The following is a 15,584-nucleotide window of genomic DNA, read 5'->3' as shown; positions in this document are numbered from 1 at the left end:
CATTTAATCTTTCCTGTCTTCTACCCTGTCACAGACTTTCCTGTTTGCCCTCCCACATCATGCCTTTTCCTTGCCTGCCTTAAAAACGGTCACATCTTTAGGTACTGTCAGTTCTGACGAAGATCATCGATCTGGAACTTTAACTCGGTTTCTCTCTGCACAGATGCTGCCAGAGCTGCTGAGTATTTCTGCATTTTCTGCCTTTATTTCAGCAAGTGAACATACATGAACAGGTGTCAACCCCTAAAGAGCAAGTCAATGTTGTGGATGAGTAGTCCCATCCTTATTTCTATACTTGGCTCAACGTGTAAACTTAAAATTAAATAAAGCCAAAAATAGCAGTTTGCTTTGCTATGTGTAGCACACGGAGTACTCAAACAATCTAATATTTCAGTTTCTACACTAGTTAGGCCCTAAATGAATCTATTGCATTGTTGTTGATAAATCCAATGACAATTTTTTTTTGGAATTATAATTTTGCGCTCCCTTAACCAACCCCCACCCCACCTCATACCCACAAACACATGCTCTCTCACATAGTGGGATTAAAATTTTATTGTCTTTTAATGGTATACACTTGAAATTTTAAAGCATATGCCAGAAAAATAAAATTGTGTTCATCCCTCTGATTGACAGGTTAATTGAATAAACATTTAAGCTTTAAATGATAGTTTATCTCCAACTCCTGTAACTTCAAAATAAAGTTTTCAGACAAACAGCTGGAAGATTGGAGAAAACATTAAAATTCAGCTGTGTCACTCTGAAGTCATGATAATGGAACAGGGCTAAAATCTGCCTGCAAAAAAAGTTACAAATCTTAATGTTCCCATTAAATCAAGACAACTGAGATGTAATAAGCTTATCGTAATACCCATCTCATTGAACTTTGACCAATTATGAGCAGGAAAATTGAATAATTTTACAGAATTCTTGTCAGTACTCTCCTGATAGTTCTTGACTATTTGAGATTGAATGCAAGAAAGAATTATAGATTATACGACAAGATAAAAAGTTTATTAAAAAAAAAACTTGTAAGACATTTAGATAAAAGAGTAAATAACTTTTTTCATAATTAGCTGCATTCCATAAATTATTTACTTTATTCAGGCATATCTAAAATATTTTCCATGTACATCATGTTATCAACTTTCTATAATGCTCCCTCCCCCATTTTACTTTCACTGGGAAGAGCAGGGATTTCGGTGTGCCCTGTCATTCACTCTATTCAGCACGGATATAATCATGCTAGTGTAATTCCATTCAATTGTGTATTGAAATTGTAAAGACATCTCCAACTGCAACTCCACTTACAGAGTGCCAGAAATCACTAATCAGATCACATGAGCTGGTTTTAGGAATCAATGGTGCATTCATACTGCTCTTTTGGCATTGGCGATGTGCCCTCTTGAACAATGACTAAACACCAAAAGTGCAGTATAAAATTAGAACAGGCACATCCACCCAGTCTCACATCAAAAATGAGGGGCATCAACTTTATTATAAAGCACCCTTTACTTTAATAAATATGACAGAACATTGCAACATTATTTTAACAACTAAAAATTGTTTACTGAAAAGAGCTAGTGAAACAAGGTCATTAAAGATATGATAAATGTATTTGAACTTGCATGTGTGGAGCTTTGATTTCTCCAGCTTCATAGCAGGTCGTCAAAACATGACTCCCTACCTGTATGACTGTGAATATGGAAGCAGCATGAAAGTGGCAATCAAGATGTTAAATCAAAAGGGAAGCAAATCAATTTTTGAATATAAAAGGCATTCACTTGACATGGTCTGATTATTGCTTTTAAATAATTGTTACTGACAGCATTGAAAGTTGTGAAACAAAGTCAGGCACACAGCATTGCAGGAAAAATGTGAAGGAATATTGAAAAGAGCTCTCAAATTATTGTTGCCTAGATTACAATTACGTATGTTGAGCCTGATTAAAATGCGTATGAAGATTCATCACAATTAGATGGGGGTTGCTTCAGAAATTTAAATCAAGGCTATTCTGAAAGAGGTAAAGTTGCCACCATTGACAGAGCAGAAAAGTGCCAGGATTTACGTCAGTCTGCTTTTTTTGGGGGATCAGTCAGCTGTCAGATACAAGGAGACACACATTATCATGCTAAAACTCTTCAAATGATATTACTCAGAAATCAACAAAGGCAGCATTTCTGTTTGTTCGATACAAAATGCACACACTCTTCCCACACCCTGCTTACTTAAGGCCAGAACTTAAGTACATTATGCAAACTCCTTGGACTTTGTGCCCACTCTCCCCCAAATGAAGTGCAATGGAGAGCTGGAGCTGTGCTGGAGCTTAACCAGCTGACAGCATGCAGCTTACAAGCATGTAGCCCTGGTAATCTTCCTTCTGCTTCTCAAGCTAGGACCACCCTATCTATCAGCATTTTGGTTTTCAGAATTATCTGAAGACAAGTGATCACAATCCCAGCCATTAGTGTCAGGTCCACTCCTTCAGTTCCCATTAATGAGCTATGATTGTATCAATCACCAAGAATGCCTTGGTGTATTCAGTATTGCTTAGTCCACGTATCAGATTACTGAGTCTTCCAAAGGGCTGACTCAGTTCGAATTTTCCACTGGCAGGCATGGCACCGCCGATACAACTCACACTAAAAAGAGACCCAATTTACCAAATGCAACCCTGCAAAGAATTGGTCATTAGAGAACGGACAAACATAGGTTTGAGCCCTCACTAAGAGGGAAGCTGTTACAAAAAATACCCACACATGAGCAGCACAAATCAGTTGAAAATGTAGGAATGAATTGTCATCATCTTCTTGACAACTGCACGGACACAGCCCATTCCTCACCAAAAAGTGCTTGGACTATTTAGAGAGGTGCAGCTTCTACATCAGCTACTTGCCTCTCTGTAATCCAATTTGGTAGGCACTGAACACTGGATATAGGAGCACATGGTCCAATACCCACGTCCAGGTGACTCTCTCCAGAAACAGCTGTGTTAACCTGTGCCACGTTAGTTGACTTCACCAAGATGGTGACAATGGGTGCTACAGTTCCCAAAGGTAGTCACTCCACAGTTGGAGAGAAATAAGCAGTTGTATTCCTATTGCCAGCTAAGTCATCCTTTTGCAGTTGCATGCCAGTGTTCACTTTTACTGAAGGAATGCAAGGACAGAGTTTGGCCTGAAAAGGAGTAGGTGGTCGTAACCATTGTTGATATGCTGATGAAACAGAGGCTGTGCAAGGGTTAAGTTGATTGGGCTATTTGACAACAAAGTTAACTAATTCATGGAATGGTGTTAGTACAATTTGAATTTCCTGAGGAAAAAAAAATAAACAGTTTAGCGTGAACAAAGATTTGGTACCAGGATGGACTGCAACCAAAACTACCCGAGTAGTTTTCTGCAGCTATATGTCCCAAACCCAACAAGGGGGTATGCCATATTTGATTCAGTAATGAATAATGAGCCAGATTTAGTTAGCAGGTGAGTGAATATTTATCTAATAGCTGTCATAATGTGATTGAGTTCAACATAGTGTTTGAAAGGGAGAAACACAAAATACCTACCGAGATTCTAGATTGAGGCAAGGCAGACTTTAATAGGATGAGACAAAGACTGTCCACAGTAAGCTGCTAATGGGTAAAATGACAGATCAGTGGGACGTGTTCAAAAAAGAATTTACAAACCAGTTTATACCCCAAAGGGAAAGAGTTCTACTGGCCAAAAAAGACAGCCATGGGCAACTAAAGAGGTAGGAAACAACATGCATCGTGGCAAATTGGAAAGATACAAAGAACAGCAAAGAGTGCTAAAACAGATAATAAGAGCTACTAAAAGTGAGTATGGAAAGAAACTTGCAAGAGATATCAAAATTAACACAAAAAACTTTTCCAATTATATTAGGCAAACGAGAGTGGTCAGGATCAATGTGCGTCCCTTGAAAACTGCTTATAGTGATATTGGCCATGAAAATATAAGTAAATGGCAGGCATGCTGAATAGTTACATTGCATCAATATTTCAGGTAGAGGAAGAGGTCAGCATGCCAGAAATCTTGAGGAAACTAATATTGAATCAGTGACAGGAACTCACCAAAATTAACATAAGCAAAATAACAGTAATGAAGAAAATAATGGCACTAAAGACTGACAAATCCCCAGGGCCAGAGGGTTTCCATCCCAGGGATTTACAGCAAGTAGGTAAGAACATTTCAGACGCTTAACTATAATCTTCCAAAGTTAACTTAACTTGGGAACCTTTCCTTTAGATTGGAAAACTGTGCATGTTATTCCGTTGTTTAAGAAAGTTGACAGAGGGTACAGGGAAATTATAGACCAGTTAGCATAACATCTGATAATAGGGAAATTAGTAAAGTCTATAATTAAGGATAGTTGGCTGAACATGCGTCCTAATTTCACACCTGAAAGGTCTGGTTCTAATTTTAAAGACTATGCCACCTAGTTCTAGACTCCCCAACCAGCAGAAATAGTTTCTCCCAAACTACCCCATCTGTTCACCTTAAAATTTTGAAAACTTTCAAATTAATAAAAATACATTTAAATATACTTTCCTGAGACCTTGAGGGCCCGCCGTGATCTTCAGCGCAGTGGCCGGCACTCCTGTGCCTTCATATCCCTGTCCAGGGAAACGAGGCGCCACACTGGTGAGGTCGTCAATTTGTCAGTGCAGTGGGGAGAAAACAGGGTCAAATATACATAATGGGTGTAAGGGCTATCCGAAGGGTCGAACCTTAAACTTTGTGCAGTTTGTGGGGGGGGGGGGGGGGCGGGGAGAAAGATCAATGTAAAAGGTAAGTGTAATTTTGGGGGGGAAAGGGCAAATAGTTATTGTAGTTGTTTTTTGGGGGGAGGTGGGAAAGGGGCACAAGAAATTTATTTATTTAATTTTGAGGGAACTTTCTTTAAAATTTAAATATGCTGACAGAGCTGGCTCTGGCTGCCCTTTAAAAAGGGCGCCAGCGCACAGGCAGCCGAAGCCATTGCCGGTGACGGACAGCCTGTCCCCTCCACATCATTGTTGGTGGGGAGGGAGGGCTGCCCTAACTATTTAAATGAGCTGCCGCGCTTAAGATCATGACGGCTCTTTTTGAGCTCGCCACCAGGGCTCTTAAAATCTAGCCCTTAGTTTGTTTAATCTCTCCTTGTCGCTTAACCCTTGGCGTCCAGGTATCATTCTAATAAATCTATGCTGCACTCCCTCCAAGGCCACAAGGCCTCTGAGGCAACTATGGTTGTATTCCCTGGATTGCATTCCTTTGGTACACAGGAGGCTGAGGGGAAATTTAATTCTGTCTCAGATTATGAGCAGCCTAGATAGAGTGAATAGGAAGGACCTTACTTCCCTTAGAGAGTTCAATAAGCAGAGTGCATAGACTTAAAGTAATTGGTAGAAAGATTAGAGGGGAATTTGGAGAACCCTTTTCACCCACAGTGGGTTTGGGGGTCTGGAACTCACTGCCTGAAAAGGGTGGTAGAGGCAGAACTCATCACACTTCAAAAAAAATGTCGACATGTAATTGAAGTGCCATAACTTACAGGGCTACAGACCAAGACCTGGAAAGTGGGTTGAGGCTAGAAAGCTCTTTTTCGGCTGGCACAGGCAGGCTGGCATGATGGGCCAAATGGCCTCCTTCTGTGCGTAAATTTTCTATCGATCAATGCCACTGGAGGAACTGAGCCTCAGACCCTGAAATTCCAAGTATGGTAGACACCCCCAGACTCTCATCCTCGATTCACTGGAACTTCTCAAATTATTTGATTGTCAGCACACAGACTGTGTGTGTTATTTTAGCACAACTCATTTTATAACCCAAAACAAGAAAGAAAAATGGAAGTATACAAAGAAAAAAAAAAGTATATAAGCTTTTGATACCTCTCAGAAAAGCTGACATATTTTGCTTACTATGTGCAGGACTGTGGGAGATAAAACTTAATTTAACACAATGTAATTTGGTTTTCAATTGGTGTAAGCCTCAGCTGATGTTTCCAAATACGTAATTACTTTTTTGTCCTTCCTTTCTGATATCAAGGATCACAAGCTTTAGCAATGCCCCTCCAGATCCTTATTCTCTTCACTCTCCTCTGACCCAATTCCTCCTTCCATCCTTTGCCATGTTTTCATTAGCCCTTTGGACCATCCCACTCTGACCCTGAACAACCAGTCTTCAGCAAAGGCCTCAGCTTCATACCCTTACACCCCCATGTCAACTAATTTTGAGTTCAGCCTTTACCGCCACCATTTCTTCAGCACTTCTGCTTTCGCAAGATGTCTTCCTGCCGCACAGAGGACCCTTTCTCCGGTTTTCAAAATTTTCATTCCATCTGGACCCCACCCTCTGGCCTCTTGTACTCTCTAGACCTTTTCATAATTAACTGCCAATGTGGCATCAGCCCACACTATGGGAGGGGATTTTATGCTCTCCCCAGCAGTGAGTTTGGAGATAGGAAGAGCATTTAACCAGGCGGGACAGTGCTGGGGAGGACCCCGCCACCTTTCCGTCTCCACCCCAGTTAGGTCTGTGGCGGGACGGCCTGTGGACGGCCTTCCCACCCTGTCATTTGAGGCCTTTAAGTGGACAATTAATGCCCAATTAAGGGCCTCATCCCACCTTTGCCGGTATTAGTCCAGCAGCAGGCAGGCCTGTCACCACACGGGGAGCATGCCAAGCAAACCCATGTAGGTTGCTTGCTGACTGTTGGGGGCGTCCCTTGTAAAAAGGCACAGTGCCTGATCAAGGGACCAGGCATTGGGAAGGGGAGGGCCCCTGCCGAGAGCCACAACCTCTGCCCTTACTGTTGACACCCCCACAACTCCTCTCCCATGACCCCCACCCTGTGAAACCCCTCCTGCCTTAACTCACCTGTGGCCTGGCCCCTCGACAATCCTAGGCTACCAGTGGATCCATTACTGGTAGCAGCCACCACCTGTGTGGTGGCATTGCTCAGTAAAAAGAGCTGCTGGCCTCTGATTGACCAGCAGTTCTCAGCAGGTGGGACTTCCGTCGCCAGGGTCTTTAATCCCGATGACGGCCCACCACTGACCACTTAAGTACCTAATTGGCATGTAATTTGCCTTCCCCAGAGGCGGCGACACAGGGCTCTCGTTGGCTCTTCAGCCAGTGGCCAAGACCCCCATCACCTACAATAAAATCCCCCCTATTTCTCTGCTCCTCTCACTCATTCTAACCCACATCCCTCTGAATTTGCAGCACTCTGTTCTCTCAAGTCCAACCCTAACATTATTAAACCTGCTGACACTATTGTGGTTTGGCGAGTCACCCTCTACCTCGCAGAGGCTGAATGCCAACTCTCTTGACAGCTCCCCCTGGACCACAGAATTCCTATTAACCACTTTCTCAACCTGTCCTGCCACCTTCAAAACTTGTGCACATACGCCCAGGTCCCTCAGCTCCTGCACCTCTTTAAGAATTGTATCCTTTACTTTATACTGCCTCTCATCGTTCTTCCTACTAAAATATATCAATTCACACTTTTCAGGACCCCACCAAACAGAAAGCTATCGTCTCCTGGACTGTCACTCACCTAATCCTCTCTGGTGATCTTCCCTCAGTCAACCTTATAGTCCCCAAACTCCAGACAGTTCAATCCAACCCCATTCCCAAAGTTCACAAACAGGACTACCCTGGTAGACCCATTTCAGGTTGTTCTTGCCCACAGAACTGATTTCTTCCTATCTCCACTCTATTTTCTCTCCCCTTGTTATGTCTCTTCCACCAATATCCGCAACACTTTCGACACCCTCGGCCACTTTAACAATTTCAAGTTTCCGAACCGTCTCCTTTTCACCATGAACGTCCAATCCTGAACATCTCCATCCCCCAGCAGGACAGCATGAGGAACTTCCGCTTCTGCCTTCAATGGAGGCCCAACCAGAGCCAGCCACTCGCACTCTCCTCCACCTGGTTGAACATGTTCTCAGGCTGAGCAATTCCTTTGACTCCAATCATTTCCTTTTCATTGAATATGTGGAATATTCTGTGTTCCAGTTCTACTCCAGTACCTTCCCTCCCCTCTTTTTCGCAGTACATTGATAAGTGTAATCGGTGCAGTTTCCTGCTCTTGCCCCAAACTGGAAAGTTTTCTCAACTTTGCTTCCAATTTCCACCCCTCCATCACCTTTACATGGTCAATCTCCAGCTCTTCCCTTCCGCGACTTCACGATCATCATTTCTGGAAATAGGTTATTGACTAATATGCATTCTCAGCCCACTGACTTGCACAGATACCCTGACTGCACTTCCTCTCACTTCGCTTCCTGTAAGGATTCTATTCCATTCCCCCAATTTCTCAGTCTCTGTAGTAGCTGATCGGACGATGCCAAGTTCCACACCAGTGCTTCCAATGTGCCTTCCTTTATCTTCAACCGAGAATTCCCCTCCAACATGGTTGGTAGGACCCCTCGATCGTGCCCATCCCATTTCTCACACATCCCTTCCCCTCCCTCCGAGAACCACGATAGGGTTCCCCTTTTCTTCATCTTCCAACCCACCAGCCTCCACATTCAACGGATCATTCTTCTGCCACTTCCACCACCTCAAGCATGATGCTACCACCAAACACCAAAGGGACCATTCCCTCCATGATTCCCTGTTCCACTCACCAAGAACGTCTAACACTCCCTCCCCTTCTCACAGTACTATCCCAGGAAAGCACAGGAGATTCAGTACCTTTTTTCTTCCTCCTTTCCCACCGTCCAGGACCCCAAACATTCTTTCATATGAAGCAGCATTTTACGTGTACTTCTGCCAATTCAGTACATGTATTTGCTACTCATGATACATTGTCCTCTACACTGGGTGGACCAAAGGCCACCACCGTTCAGTCCGCAAGTGTGACCCTGAGTTTCCAGTCATTTTAATACTCCAGCCCACTCCCACTCTGATCTCTCTGCCCTCGGCCTCCTACACTGTTCCAATGAAGCTCAAATGTAAGCTCGAGGAGCAGCACCTCATTTTTCGATTAGGCACCTTACAGTCTTCCAAACTCAACACGGAATTTAACAAGTTCAGATCATAACCGTGGTCCCAATTTTTCAGACAGCAGCTGTTAGTAATAACTCTGCCATTCCCATTTACAGCTCATCTAGACCCCTCTTTTGTTTATTTCTTCATCCCATTATCATCTCCTTTTGCCTTGCACACTCATCTCTTTTGCCATTTAATCTCTCATGCTTTGAGCCGTATCACAGACCTTACCTCTTGTTCTTTCCTCCCCTTTCTCAGCATCTGTACCTGCTTAAAACCGGTTACATCTCTAATTTTCTCAGTTCTGACAAAAGGTCTTGGCCCCGAAATGTTAACTCTGTTTCTCTCTCCACAGATGCTGCCAGACCTGCTGAGTATGACCAGCATTTTGTGTTTATATTTCACATTTCCAGCACCATACTAGAATTCATCGAGTATTTAACAATATCAAATTTTTTTGATGATCAGCCCTATGTATGTAACATAATCTTTAAGTTACAATTGTGTTCTATCTTCACTTTCAGTAAAGACAAAATTGGATCTTTACCACTGAACAAGTCAATTTTTTGAAGTGCAATACAAGACGATGAATGTTACTTTACCTGTTGTCTGTAGAGTGTAGTGTAACACCGTGTGCTGCATACAGGCCGGGCAGCTGTGGCACTGGTCTGTTTCGAAGATCTGATGCCTTCACAGGACATGAAGCAGTCTGCACTGAGCTGCCCAGCATTCCATCATAGAAATCATTCAGCACCATTTCGCCTTGAAATTCAAAGACAGGCGAGTCTGGTGGAGCACTGGTTAAACGTTTAGTTTCCACGGATGTGGACTCTTCATCTGTAAAAGAAAAATGGGAGGAATCAACAGAACCAGAATACAGCGACATCCTATCTGCTGTGAACTTGAGTGGCGGGGTACCCTGATGAACTCGAGGTGGAAGTGGTGGTCTGCTCTCCACATCATCTTGTGGTTCAAATGAATTTAAACTGGCATCATCCGGCTCAAATGTATTTATTTTCAGGTTTTTACCAACCGGAAATTTCTGCTGTGCGTCAATTCGCTGCATTTGGGGAGATGGGATTATGTTTTTTGAGTTAATACATCCATCAACGTTTACTGGATCAGTATGGTCTGAAGTCAAACCACCTTTAACAAACATAGCTATCAGCTTTGAGACAGGTGCACTTCTTTCAGCTTCGATTTTACATGGGCTGCATGAGGTAAAGCCCCGATTATCACTCTCTGATTCAGTGTCGCCGGACAATAATTTATCATCAGGACTTTTAGATGCCATCAACTCATCTACTTCTGGAAATACACAGCTCAAATGTTTAAGTATTCTTTTACGATGTCCTGTTGGAGTAATCCCAATCTGAAGAAGTATCTCATTGTTTAAGTATTTACAGACCCCTACAGTGAAGTAGCCAAATTGTTTGAAACGGTCAGCATACTGCTCCAGATGAATGCTGATCAACCAGTCTGTGATATCACCACTAGCCTCACTGGATGACTGCATTGTGGCGATTTTAGTCTCATTCCAACTTCGATGATTTACAATTCACATCCTTATTTTTTTTCCCCCCCCAAAAAGAAGTTTGATGCAGCCACTGGATTTCCGAACCAGTTTGAAGATCATCAGCTGTGGAACTTCATATCATAGTCAGAAGTGATCTTTCTTCCTCCTCATGATGTCACAAGCAAACAGAATCATCTTGTAGAATAAAGCTAAAAGAAGAGAAACACAAATCAGTCAATTTACCACGGAGATAGAAACGTCAGAGCAGGCCATTCAGCCCATTGAATCTGCACCCCATTTTGTTAGCCAAGGTAGCTCTTTTTCTTAATCCCGATTCCCCATCGTTTCTTCATATTTACTAATGCCAAATATCCACATTCATTTTAAACTCTTCACTTGATTATGCATCTTTGGCCCTTGGAGACAGTACATTTCATACTCTCACTACTTTTTTGTGTGAAAACATTTTCTTCAGAATTTGTTACTAACTGCCTTAATGTCAAATTTTATTACATTGTCTTCTTCTGAATTCCCCCATGACAAAAAAGCCATGCTATATCCATGCTGTCAATCACATTCATTATTTTTTAAACTCTAAAGTGAGACTTTGAATAAATAAAACAAAAATATAATTTTTGCACGTTGAAAAATGCAGCTGAATCAAGTGAAGGGTTTTAATATTGACTGGTATTCCCTGGCAAATAAAATTCCAAATGGACCTGTTCAGACTTGTTCTCCAATCTATTGTCAGTTTGGAGGACAGAAAATGATTTTGAAATGCTTTTTTTTTTGTGAAACCCTGCATTTAAAATGCTTTATAAATTCTACGGTTAAATAACCCAACCTGCCCCCGCACCAAAAAAAAAAGTAAAATGCCAGAATTTCAGCTGTTATACACACATTACCAGTTTGACTGACCAGGAACACAACAGGTGCACTAATATTACCACAAATGTAATGTCAAATAACCATGGATGTTCCTTACTTTAGTGGAACTATTCTCTTTATTCAATACCCAACAACTACTATTTACTTGTCTATCTGTAAGTGCATATTATTTTCCAAGAATTATTTTTTTTTTAATTTTAGAAACTTCATAATTTTCTTTTAAAAAGAAAATTCATCAGAAAACAGGAAACATGATTTTTTTTTCAGTTCCTCTTCTTTTTTGAACCTCCAGAAATGTTTAGTGTTATAGCTACAGTAACTTGTTCCTCTGTGCTATGTTATTTCAGGCCCTGAAAGAATTAACATGTAAATAAAGCAGCAGACTAAGAGCAAAAACAAGGGTATCATTGGCATTTTCCCAGTTTTATACAAATGGGTTTCTATATAGTCCATGAGTATTTATGCATTAAAAGTTTCATTCGTAATGTTTTGATTGTGACCAACCAACTGAAATAATGAAGTATTTATTAATTTTGCATTGTTTTAATTAGGGGTTGGCATATTTAGATAAAATATGAATAAATGATTGCCCAATACAAAGTTCAAATGGTCAGTTATGAGAAACAAACAGCAGTATAATGAATGGTTTAACAGTGTTCTTCTGTCCACTCAATTCACTCTCTCCAAAAATTAGGAACCAAAGTCAGAGCTAAAGCAATGGTTGTACTAAGATAATTACTCTTCCTATTAGATTCTTTCTGCACAGCAATTATCATAGTAGACAATAAAATAAATCAGAGTATACAGTAACACACCTCTATGTGAATATAGAAACATAGAAAATAGGAGCAGGAGTAGGCCATTCGGCCCTCCAAGCCTGCGCCACCATTCATTATGATCATGGCTGATCTTCCAACTCAGTAACCTGTTCCTGCTTTTGCCCCATATCCTTTAATCCCTTTGGCCCCAAGAGCTATATCTAACTCCTTCTTGAAAACATACAATGTTTTGGCCTCAACTGCTTTCTGTGGCAGTATATTCCACAGGCTCAACACTCTCTGGGTTAAGAAATGTCTCCTCATCTCAGTCCTGAAAGGTTTACCCCGTATCCTTAGACTATGACCCCCGGTTCTGGACTCCCCCACCATCAGGAACATCCTTCTTGCATCTACCCTGTCAAGTCCTGTTACAATTTTATAGCTTCCTATATAAGATCCCCCCCTCACTCTTCTGAACTCCAACGAATATAATCCTAACTGACTCAATCTCTCCTCATAAATCAGTCCCGCCATCCCAGGAATCAGTCTGGTAAACCTTCGCTGCACTCCCTCTATAGCAAGAGCATCCTTCCTCAGATAAGGAGACCAAAACTGCACACAATATTCCAGGTGTGACCTATATAATTGCAGCAAGACATCCCTGCTCCTGTACACGAATCCTCTCGCTATGTAGGCCAACATACCATCTGCCCTTTTTACTGCCTGTTGCACCTGCATGCTTACCTTCAGCGACTCGTGTACGAGAATGCCCAGGTCTCGTTGCATATTCCCCTCTCTCAGTTTATAGCCGTTCAGAAAATAATCTGCCTTCCTGTTTTTGTTACCAAAGTGGATAACCTCACATTTATCCACATTATACTGCATCTGCCATGCAATAGCCCACTCACTCAACTTGTCCAAATCACCCTGAAGCCTCTCTGCATCCTCCTCACAACTCACCCTCTCACCCAGTTTTGTGTCATCTGCAAACCTGGAGATATTACATTTGGTTCCCTCATCTAAATCATGAATATATATTGTGAATTGCTGGGGTCCCAGCACCGATCTCTGCGGTACCTCACTAGTCACTGCCTGCCATTCGGAAAAAGACCAGTTTATTCCTACTCTTTGTTTCCTGTCTGTCAACCAATTTTCTATCCATTGCAATGCACTACCCCCAATCCCATGCGCTTTAATTTTACATGTTAATCTCTTATGTGGGACTTTGTCGAAAGCCTTCTGAAAGTCAAAATAAACCACATCCACTGGCTCCCCTGCATCAACTCTACTAGTTACATCCGCGAAGAATTCCAGTAGATTTGTCAAGCATGATTTCCCTTTCGTAAATCCATGCCGACTCTGTCCGATTCTGCCACAGTTCTCGAAGTGCTCTGCTATAAAATCTTTGATAATGGACTCTATTTTCCCCACTACCAACGTCAGGTTACTGGTCTATAATTCCCTGCTTTCTCTCTACCTCCCTTTTTAAATAGTGGGGTTACATTAGCTACCCTCCAATCTGTATGAAATGTTCCAGAGTCTATAGAATCTTGGAAGATGACCACCAATGCATCCACTTTTTCTAGGGCCACTTCCTTAAGTACTCTGGGATGTAGCTTACCAGGCCCTGGGGATTTATCAGCCTTCAATCCCATCAATTTCCCCAACACCATTTCTCTACTAATACTGATTTCCTTCAGTTCCTCTCTCTAAGCCATGTGTTTCCCAACATTTCTGGTATGATATTTGTGCCCTCCTTTGTGACGACAGAACCAAAGTATGCATTTAGTTGGTCAGCCATTTCTTTGTTCCCCATAATAAATTCCCCTGTTTCTAACTGTAAGGGATCTACATTTGTCTTCACCAATCTTTTTCTCTTCAAATACCTATCGAAATGTTTACACTCACTTTTTATGTTCCCCGCAAGCTTACTCTCGTACTCTATTCTGCCCTTCTTAATCAATCCCTTGGTCCTCCTTTGCTGAATTCTAAACTGCTCCCAATCCTCAGGTATGTTGTTTTTTTTCTGGCGAGTTTGTATGCCTCTTCCTTGGATCTAATGCTATCTCCAATTTCCCTTGTAAGCCATGGTTTGGCTACCTTTCCCGTTTTACTTTTGCACCAGACAGGAATAAACAATTGTTGCAATTCATCCATGCACTCTTTGAATGTTTGCCATTGCCTATCCAACTTCATCCCTTTAAGTAACATTTCCCAATCCATCATAGCCAACCCGTGCCTCATACCTTCATAGTTTCCTTCATTAAGATTCAGGACCCTAGTCTCAGAATCAACTACGTCACTCTCCATCTTGATGAAGAATTCTATCATATTATGGTTGCTCGTCCCCAAGGGGTCTCGCACAACTAGAGTGTCAATTATTCCTCTCTCATTACACAGTACCCTGTCTAGGATGGTCTGTTCTCTAGTTGGTTCCTCAACGTATTGGTGCAGAAAACCATCCCGTATACACTCCAAGAATTCCTCCTCTACGGTATTGTGACTAATTTGGACTTTCCCCGCAGTGGTTAGCACCGCAGCCTCACAGCTCCAGTGACCCGGGTTCGGTTCTGGGTACTGCCAGTTCTCCCTGTGACTGTGTAGGTTTTCGCCGGGTGCTCCGGTTTCCTCCCACAGCCAAAGACTTGCAGGTTGATAGGTAAATTGACCATTGTAAATTGCCCCTAGTGTAGGTAGGTGGTAGGAGAATTGAGGGAAGGTGGGGATGTGGTAGGGAATATGGGATTAATGTAGGATTAGTATAAATGGGTGGTTGATAGTTGGCACAGACTCAGTGGGCCGAAGGGCCTGTTTCAGTGCTGTATCTCTCTATATACTTAAAGATTAAAGTCACCCATAATTACAGATGTTCCTTTATCGCATGCGTCTCTAATTTCCTGTTTAATGCCATTCCCAATATCACCACTACAGTTTGGGGGTCTAAATACAACCCCCACTAATGTTTTTTGCCCCTTAGTGTTTCTCAGCTCTACCCATACAGATTCCACATCATCAGAGCTAATATCCTTTCTCACTACTGTGTTAATTTCCTCTTTAACCAGCAATGCAACTCCACTGCCTTTTACTTTTTGTCTGTCCTTCCTAAATACTGAACACCCCTGGATATTTATTTCCCATCTCTGGTCACCCTGCAGCCATGTCTCCGTAATCCCGACTGCATCATACCCATTTATATCTATTTGCGCGATTAATTCATCCACTTTATTGCGAATGCTCCAAGCGTTAAGACACAAAGTCTTAAGGCTTGTCTTTTTAACATTACTTATCCCCTTCCCACTATTTTATACTGTAGCCCTGTTTGATTCTTGCCCTTGATTTCTCTTCCTATAACTTTTCTTATTCCCCTTACTGTCTTTTGTTCTTGTCTTTGATCCTGCCTCCTCTGACTTCTTGCAAAGGTTC

At 42.0% G+C, this 15,584-nt stretch overlaps 1 protein-coding gene across 7 annotated transcripts in view; it reads right to left on the bottom strand.

Annotated features, from left to right (window-relative positions):
- The window catches only part of arap2 (ArfGAP with RhoGAP domain, ankyrin repeat and PH domain 2), a 413,638-nt gene that overhangs the window by 334,449 nt on the left and 63,605 nt on the right, over positions 1 to 15,584 (bottom strand). For all 7 annotated transcript variants that reach the window (XM_068036991.1, XM_068037024.1, XM_068037005.1 and 4 more), the window contains one exon: positions 9,602 to 10,724. In XM_068036991.1, coding sequence (XP_067893092.1) covers positions 9,602 to 10,515 — 914 coding nt within the window. In that variant the 5' untranslated portion in view covers positions 10,516 to 10,724. The remainder of the gene's footprint in view (positions 1 to 9,601; positions 10,725 to 15,584) is intronic.

This window comes from Heterodontus francisci, chromosome 1 (genome assembly GCF_036365525.1).
Source record: "Heterodontus francisci isolate sHetFra1 chromosome 1, sHetFra1.hap1, whole genome shotgun sequence".
NCBI lineage: Eukaryota > Metazoa > Chordata > Chondrichthyes > Heterodontiformes > Heterodontidae > Heterodontus > Heterodontus francisci.
Note: the sequence above shows the minus strand (reverse complement) of the source record. Positions and strands in the feature narration are given on the sequence as shown.